Source organism: Citrus clementina, unplaced genomic scaffold, assembly GCF_000493195.1.
Source record: "Citrus clementina cultivar Clemenules unplaced genomic scaffold, Citrus_clementina_v1.0 scaffold_3, whole genome shotgun sequence".
NCBI lineage: Eukaryota > Viridiplantae > Streptophyta > Magnoliopsida > Sapindales > Rutaceae > Citrus > Citrus x clementina.
Window position 1 is genome coordinate 18,758,226 of NW_006262339.1, and position 9,739 is coordinate 18,767,964.

General features: G+C 38.3%; 1 protein-coding gene across 1 annotated transcript; it reads right to left on the reverse strand.

Moving 5' to 3' along the window:
* Nucleotides 1–4,709: 4,709 nt before the first annotated feature.
* Nucleotides 4,710–8,747, reverse strand: LOC112099645 (uncharacterized mitochondrial protein AtMg00860-like). Its single transcript, XM_024187070.1, has 3 exons — nt 8,634–8,747; nt 8,477–8,566; nt 4,710–5,060 (listed from the first exon to the last, which is right to left on the reverse strand). Exons 1-3 carry the CDS (start codon nt 8,745–8,747, stop codon nt 4,710–4,712), a joined length of 555 nt encoding a protein of 184 aa, XP_024042838.1.
* Nucleotides 8,748–9,739: the final 992 nt, after the last annotated feature.

Genomic DNA, 9,739 nt, shown 5'->3' on the forward strand with positions numbered 1-9,739 from the left:
TGCCCTTTGGGCTCTCTAATGCACATTCTACATTTCAGTCCCTCATGAATGATATCTTTAAAGCTCATTTACGTAAATTCATCCTAGTTTTTTTTTATTACATTTTGATTTATAGTAAATCATGGTATGACCATAAAAAACATGTTCGAATTACTTTCTCGATCTTGCGAGCTCATCATTTAGTTGTTAAAAGGGAGAAGTGCCAATTCGGGGAAACCAAAGTTAAATACTTGGGCCACATTATTTGTAATGATGGTGTAAAGGTTGACCCTGACAAAATTAAAGAAATGGAAGGCTGGCCAAAACTATCTATTGTCAAGGCATTAAGAGGTTTCCTGGAACTCACAGGTTACTATAGAAAATTTATTGCGGGTTATGGCAACATAGCCGCTCCCTTGACGTCTATGCTAAAAAAGAATTCTTTTTTTTTTTTTTGGAATTCAGAAGCAGACATGGCCTTTGAGTTGTTGAAACAATCCATGACTCATGCTCCAGTGCTAGCCTTGCCAAATTTCACCTTTTTATTCATTGTTGAATGTGATGCATCTGGGAGTGGTTTATGTGTTGTTTTAATGCAAGAACAAAAACCAATTTCATATTTTAGCACTGCCTTAAAAGGAAAAAATCTATTACTCTCTACTTACGAAAAGGAGCTGATGGCACTGGTTTTAGCAGTAAAGAAAAGGAGATCGTACTTGTTGGGGTGCCATTTTGTAGTTCGAACTGATCAACGGAGTTTAAAATACTTGTGGGAGCAGAGAATAATGACAGAACCTCAACAAAAGTGGCTACTCAAACTGATGGGATATGATTTTTCCATCAAATACAATAAGGGAAAGAGTAATGCAGCAGCATATGCATTATCTAGAAGGGACGTGCAAGGCGAAATCAATTCTATCTCCTGCCTTTTACCACAATAGCTAGAGGCGGTTCGAGAGGAAAATCAGTCGCATCTCGAGTTTCAACAAATACATGAGAATCTACAGCAAGGCGAGGCAGTGGGACCTTGGGAAAGTCAAGATAGCATTTTATTCTTCAAAGAACGGATCTACTTACCTGAAAACTCACCATTAATTCCAACAATCATCCAAGAGATCCATGATAGCAGTCATGAGGGGTTTTACAAATCCTTCCACAGAATCAGAGAAGTTTTCTATTGGAAGCACATGAAGGAGATGCTTAAGAATTATATTAAACAGTGTGATTTGTGTCAACGTTACAAGGTTGATCATCAATCACCCTTAGGCCTTCTTCAGCCTTTACCTATTCCAATAGAGGTATGGTCTGATATCTCGATGGATTTCATTGATGGATTACCCCCATCTAAAAGAAAATCAATTCTCTTTGTAGTGGTGGATCGGTTGTCTAAGTATGCCCATTTTATTCCAATGTCTCATCCTTATTATGCTCCTAAAGTGGCACAAGTATTTTTTGAGAATGTGTTTAAGCTTCATGGCATGTCGAGATCAATTGTGTGTGATCGGGATTCCACTTTTTTGAGTTCTTTTTGGAAGGAGCTTTTCAATTTACAGGGCACTCATTTCAATTTCAGCCCGTCTTATCATCCACAAACGGATAGGCAAACTGAGGCAGTGAACCGAACTATTGAAATGTATTTGCAATGCTTCACAAGTACCAAGCCAAACGAGTGGGTTCACTGGATTTCCTGGGCAGAATTATGTTATAACACTAGTCTTCACACTTCTACTCGAAAGACTCCCTTTGAAGTGGTGTATGGGCGAGTTGCGCCTAACTTGTTAACTTATGTTCCTGGCACAGCTAGAGTAGAAGCTGTAGACCAAACGTTGCAAGCTAGAGATCGGGTCATGCGAGAGCTAAGGACTCAATTCCAACAAGCACAAGATAGAATGAAAGCTGCATATGATCGTGGAAGAGTGGAAAGAGAATTTTCTGTGGGGGATTGGGTGTATTTATGACTACAACCCTACCAGTAGACCTCTTTGGCTCTGAGATCGTCAAATAAACTCTCACCCCGCTTTTATAGTCCTTATTGAGTGTTGGAGAGAATTGGATTAGTTTTCTATCGTCTCGATCTTTCGCTTGGAAGTAAAATCCATCATTTTTTTCATGTCTCTCTCTTGAAGAAACAACTGGGTACCCAAGATCGAACTTTTCTAGCCTTCCATCTGTAACAGATGAAAATAGAGAACTTCAGCCCCAACCTTCAGCAATTCTGAAACACCGTAGGACAGGACACAAGTGTGAAATATTGATTCAATGGGATGGTCTCTCAGCATCAAAATCTACCTGCGAGGAAGAACATTCTTTTATGGTAAGGTTCATTCACTTTAAGAGTCCTTGAGGACAAGAACCTATTCAAGGGGGGAGGAATGTTACGAGTCTGCAGCACTTTATTTTTATTCTATTGAGTCAATCAAAGTAGTTGGTCACTACTCCGAATAATGTGCACAAGTCTGATTTATTTGCCATTTTTTAGCTACTGTTACTATTTTTTAGCTATTAGTTGCGCTTTCGTTGTTAAGATGCAAAGTCTTGCAGTGTATAAATTCAAAATAGTTTATTCAATAAAGGCATCGAGAAAATTCACAACTTAATTATATTATCAACTGTTCTATCATTATTTCCCACTGTTACTCTTGTTACAGCAACATAGCTCGAGGAAAGGGCAAATGGAGGGGCTGAGGTCAAGTCATTTGAGCAGATCGTGACACAATGACATATGATGAAACCAAAAACATATCCAGTCACTGTGACAGAGCTATACCGTCTTCAAATATTGATTTGCATTATGCACATTGCTCGCAGAATCAAAATCAAACATGATTTGAATCCCACGTAATCTGCAGCGTTCAATTAACATGGTAAATGCCCTGCTTTGCTCCAACAAACAACTACTCATAATCCACACGTAGAATAAGTCTTGCATGCAACATGCATGGCTTGCATGAGACGTGTACATGAGCTCAAACATAGCCATCATATATGTAGTTAGGCTTAGGAACTCTTGCTGATCTCTTTGGGTCTCTATCAATACCCCTTCTGAATGATGACCCTTGTCCTAAATGGTCAGAGATGGAAATTGCTATTGAATTAATATCGTATCTTCCCAAGTTGCCTCTTCAGCTGGTAATTTTTTCCAACGAACCAAACTTTGCTCAATGAGCTTGCTCCCTCGTTTAAGCCAACAAGTGTCAATAATAGAGTCAGGTTCAAGAATGATCACGCCGTCATCATCAATGGGTTGTAGCTCAATATTGTTATGAGGTAAGTTACCCATCACCTTTTTTAGCAAAGAGACATGGAATACGAGTTGAATTCGAGCCCTCTCCGGTAACTGTAGTTTATAAGCGAGCGAACCGACCTTCTCAAGAACCCAGTATCGCCTAAAAAACCTACTGACCAATTTTTGATGAGCCCATTTAAATACAGAAGTTTGGCAGTACGGCTGAAGCTTAAAAAATACTAGATCATCTTTCTGAAATTCAACATCTCGCCGATGTTTGTCCGCCGCTTGTTTTATCTGATTTTAGCTACTACTAGGTTTTTGTTCAGTTATGATAACAATTCATCTCTCGACAATAAGGCCTTATTAACCTCATGTACAGGCAAAGTTCCCACATGGTACATTGGAACGGTTGGAGGGTCTCTGCATACAACGCTTGAAGGGTGTCATGCCCGTGGACACGTGATAAGTGGTGTTATACCAAAATTCTGCCCATGGAAGATATTCATGCCACTTACGTGGCCATTGATAAACGAAGCACCGCAAATACTGTTCGAGACAACGATTGATCACCTTCGTTTGACTGTTGGTTTGGGGATGGTATGCTAAACTCATCTTCAGTTGTGTGCTTGGCATCTTAAAGAATTCCTGCCAAAACTTGCTTATGAAGATAGAGTCTCGATCAATAATTATAGTTTTAGGCATACCGTGTAATTTCACAAATCCATTAACAAACCTTTCCCCTATTGTTTTTATTGAGAATGGATGGGCTAGAGCCATAAAGTGGGCAAATTTTATGAGTCTACGACACCACCAAGATTGTATTTTTGCCTTGGGAACATGGCAATCCTTCAATAAAATCTAATATAATGTTGTCCCATACCTGACAAGGAATGGATAACGGTTGAAGGAGTCTCGTAGGCTTAAGAGTTGTAGATTTATTGCGCTGCTAGGTCCTGAACTGAATGAAACATCTAAGGCCAATAAAATTATTGTGTCAAGCGTTTGTACGCGCATATGTTGTGAGGGACCACCACCTTTCCTTTAAAAAACATTAATCTATTATGTGAATAGTAAAGACCCGCTACTTGATTTTGAGCAATCATAGCAATATTTCTCATATATTCATCCTCTTTAGCAACCGATTTAATTTCTTCCCAAAAGCCACTTGTGGCACAAACAAGTAGTTAAGAGTAGAGTTGTCTGGACGGCATGAGAGAGCGTCGGCAGCTGCGTTATCATGGCCTAGCCAGTATAGAATTTCGTACTTGTACCCCATCAATTTGGCAAGCCACTTCTGTTGCTCTGGTGTTGCTGTTTTTTGTTCCAAAACGTATTTCAAGCTCCGCCGGTCAGTTTGGATTATGAACTTTTGTCCTAGAATATATGGCCTCTACATCCGAATTGTTTCAATAATTGCCAGCATCTCCTTTGAGTAAGTGGACCATGACTTTTTTTATACCCCAAGGGTTCGGCTCATAAAGGTAATGGGCTTCCCTTTCTACTATAGAATAACATTGATACCTTTTCCAGAGGCATATGTTTTGATAATGAATGTGTCGCAAAAATCCGGTATTGCCAATATGATTGCACTAGTCATGGCTTGTTTCAATTTGTTCAATGCCTCATCTACCTTTTCATTCCAGCCAAATTGTCCTTTCTTGAGTAGATTGGTAAGTGGTCGACCCATCATGCCATAGCCTTGTGCAAACTTGCAGTAGTACCCGGTTAGGCCAAGGAATCCTCTCAACTCTATTATAGTTTTTGGTTTAGGCCAAGACACCATGGCAGCAATCTTCTTTTCATCTACCTTAATTCCATGACAAGTGATGATATGCCCAAAGTACTCCAGCTCCTGTTGGCCAAATATGCACTTGCTAGCTTTGACGAAAAATTTCTATTGTTTTAGAATCTCCATAGCCTGTTTGACATGTTCAAGATGACAACTCCAAGTAGGACTATAAATTCATATGTCATAAAAAAAATAAGAATGAAATTCCTGAGATGAGGCCGAAAGATGGAATTCATTATGGCTTAGAATGTCGACGGCGCGTTGCTCAACCCAAACAGCATCACCAAATATTCATAGTGTCCGTTGTGAGTGCGAAATGTCGTTTTGTGAATGTCAAGTGGATTTACTCGTACCTAGTGATAACCGGCAGGTAAATCCAGCTTGGTAAAATAGGCAGCCCTATGTAATTCATCAAGCATGTCGTCCATGGCGGCTATGGGGAGCTGGTCTTTAATGGTGACTTCGTTGAAGGCTTGGTAGTCCGTGCAAAACCTCCAGCTACCATATTTCTTTTTTACTAATAACACCGGCAAGGAAAAAAGAGATGCTGCTAGGCCTTATTAATCCCGAATTTAACATCTCATGTACATGTTTCTTAATTTCTACCTTTCAAAAATAAGTGTACCGGTACGGCCTGACATTGACGGGTTTGGTTCCCTCCTTAAGTGTGATACAGTGGTCGATGTCGTACTTAAGAGGTATTTGCGTTGGTTCGTGGAATGACTCAGCAAAATTCTTCAATATTTTTTACATGCTTACGGTGCCATGGGTTATTCCAAATTCATGCGCAAGTAAATTGCAAAAACCTCATGTCCCTACTGTATTTCCTTGTTGATTTCCATCATAGAAGCTGTTTGCAATGACTGAGGATTGATCCCTTGTAAGTGTCATTGTTTATTCTCCCAATTAAAATCCATAGTGAGCGATTTCCAATTGCACTATACGGTTCCCAATTTTTCAAGCCATTAAATGCCCAACACCAAGTCTAGTCTTGTTATTGGCAGTGCGTAGATAGTTAGCGGGAAAGAAATGTTTTGAATCAAAATTTGTACCTTTTCATATTTCCTTTGGCACGTCAAGTTTTCCCTATTCGCAACTCGGACTGAGAACGTTGTCGTGGGTTTAATTGGTACTGATGAAATTATATGTAGACTCGTTGTCGATTAACACAACGATCTCATAGGGGTCCAATCTTCACTATCACGCACATCGTTTGAAGTGCTACCCAACTTATAAAGATGTAAAAGGTGATTTTGGGATCAATGGTTTCCTCTTGATCAACTCCTCGGATGATTTCTTCATTAATCTCCTCAACAGTTTCCCCTGGTGCTACTTCGCTTTACAAGATCAAGGGTTGGGCTTTTGAACACTTATGACCTGCCGTGAATTTTTTGTTGCAGTTGAAACATAAGCCTTGTGCTCGCCGACATTGCATCTCCTCCCATGTCAATCTCTTGTAAGGTATAACTGGTATGTTTCTGTTGGTGGCTAGCGGTGTTAATGGTGCACAGCTGCTGAATGTTGGTCGCAGTAACTTTTCTTTTGGTGTATAAGTTGCTCATTTTTCATTCGTTCTAGGTTGATTGATTCCTTCAGTGTCGTTGGCCTGAACATGCATATTTCTTCCGAGATTTGAAGTTTAAGTCCACCCATGAAAGTCCCCACCAATGCTCTATGTGTCCATCCATGCACTCGGTTGCCCAATCTTTCAAATTCCTTCTGGTATTCTCGAAGCGAGCCAGTTTGTTTTACTCGTGATAGCTGATAACTCTACGAAATGAGAGTTATCATAATACTTTTAGACTTAAATCAATAATACTTTGAGAGTAAATGATATGTTTTTATTGCATTTTAGTTTTATTTTGCATGAATAACTATTTTAGTTTATTTTTTATAAATTGAATTGTTTTAGAATAATTTGTGTGCTTAAATCATATGCATAATTATAGGTGTCTAGAAGCTCAAATTTTAAGGAAGGAATGTTGATGCAATAGGCTTGCAAAAGATGGAAAAGAACTTGGCTACAAAAGAATTGAAACAAATCCGGAATAGTGCAGTTGCTGTAGCAACCATTGCTGTAGCAATTCTCGAACAACGACAGAGAAAATTCCGCGTGAGATACTTGCATAATTGCGATCAGCAGTTTCCAAATCTGACTTATGCACGCCCTAGGCTTCTGTTTACCCTAATTTTCAGCTATAGAATAAGTCCACATCATAAGGAATAGAGAGAGCCGTTACCTAAGGAGAAAAACACAAAGAAACAAAAGAAAAACAAGATTCAAGAGAGATATTAAAGGTTGCACAAGAGGAAAAATTGCAGAGATCAATTGGGAGCTCAATCCTTCTTATCCTTCTCTTATTTTCGTGTTTTCTATTTATTCATAGGGATGTGTTTCATGGTCAAAACTTTGTTCTTTATTTTTTTTTTTGCAAATCATGAACTAAATTTATTTGTAATTGAGTGATAAACAATCGTGATGGTTTATTGACTGAAAATATGTATTGATGCATGTTTGTTGTAGCATTTTGTTTTGATAGCATTTATTTTTATTCATTATTTCGGCTGATCACCCATTTAATGATACAAATTAGGAGAGAGCCACAAAATGGTCTATCTTAGTGGAACATATCAGAGCAATACTTTGTTTTAGATTGGGTTTCCTAGATTGAGTTTAACTTATCCTAAAAAGACCATACTTAATCTAAAATTAGTGATGAACTAGACATATGGATTCACTTGTAGGGTAAATAGAACGTAAGCATTAATGTAATATCTTATGTTGACATAACAACTGATCACTGTTAGGTTGCATATAGATATAAGATATCTAACATGCGACAGCTGAGGATACATAAGGATTCTGCCCAGTACTGTAACAAATGCTGTAGAAACCGAGCCAAATATTAGAAAAATAGTCAAAACCATTAAGAGAGTTTATTCACTCAACTACTCTATATTCTCATTGGTTTTATCCTTGAGTTTGACGTGATAATTTACTTTGTTGCATTTTATTTATTGCGTTCTTATTTTAATTAGTATATTAGTTTCGTTAATTGTTTTATTTTAATTTAGAACAAAATCTGCACTGTTAAAATTGCTATAGCAAGTCTGATAACATCAATCCAAAGCGAGCCCATAATTCTTGCTGTTGAGACGATCTTGAATATTTATCATTATATTACTTATTTTGTATACTTGCACATTGACACTAATAGCATTAGTAAGTATACCCAACAATAACGCCTCATCAAAATCTTCACATTCTCTTGGTCCAAAGCAAGCCCATAATTCTTCTACAAAGGTTTCCCAAGTCACCAGTTGCCCTTCTTCCTAGTATGCCCTACGCAACCACTGCCATCACTGGTTGGCTTCGCCTTCAAGAAGAAAGGATGTTAATACCACTCGTTGATCATCAATTGTTTCCTAGTAATAAAAAAATTGGGTTACTTGATTACACCACTCAGTGGAATCATCACCTGAGTAATGCGGAAATTCAAGCTTGGCCGCTCTAGATGGAAACTGTTGACATCCCCTCTCATTCTCTTCTCGGCTAGGTTGTGATGAACCTACATGATCATATTGACTCACTGCTCATTTGGATCTACCAATTGAGTTGGCCAGTTTGCTAATTACCCCCTCCAAGTGGGGCAACTTGTCGTTAATGCCCAATTCCACTTGTTTCATGCTATCCTGCATACTTCTAATCTTTGAGTGGACACGTTCAATTCGCTCCTTGTTGGTTGACATTGTTGAGCCTTGCTATAATACCAATGATAGGTACCAATTAGAAACGTGCTAACAATGGCTAAGTTTCTATTGTTCTGCTTATGGTGCAAACAACCAAGATAATAGTTTGAGATAATTTTCAGATTCCCTTATTATTCATAGCAGGAGGTTATTTATAGTAGTTAACATAAACACTACTTATGATTTGTAGCCAATATTCACGGCTAAAATAAAAATAAATAAAGCAATATCAAATAAATATCCTAGAAACATAATCAAAATCAAACACGATTTAAATCCCATACAATCTGCAACGTTCAATTGACGTGGTAAATCCCTTGCTTTGCTCCAACAAACAACTATTCATAATCCACACGTAGAACAAGTATTGCATGCAACATGCATGGTTTACATGAGCTCATACATAGCCATCATATCTGTAGTTAGGCTTAGGAACTCTTGCTGATATCCTTGGCTCTCTATCAGCACGGGTGTGTTAGAAAATGTCATAGGATCTTCCAGGGATGTGAGGGCAGCTGAAAGATACCAAGGGGCTCACAGAAGGCCGACACCCCTGCCGCCAGACGAGTTTTCTCAAAACGATTTCTACTTAACCATAGCAATAAACAAGCATTGTTGTTCTATTAGGATCTCCTTTTCTACCAGAGAAAGACAGAGACTAGTCAAGTGCATTAGCAGCAGAATAGAGGATCAACATGGGGAGGAGTATATATATTAGCGAAAAACCTACGTGTTCTATTTATCTATACCTAAATCATCTAAAAGCATGTACTGCTATGACCTCACTGACCTCATTGCCATTTTGGCAATACGTTCAATGGCTATGCAACCTTTTTTTCGCTTTAAAAAAAAAAAAGAACTTGCCTCTCCGTTTAATGAATAAAATAGGGCCGGCATGTGTTGATGTAACAAATCTATAAACATGATTAAGAAGCCAATAGTAAAATAGGGCTAGAATAAATCGTGATTCTTTCATTATCTGAACTTTTTTT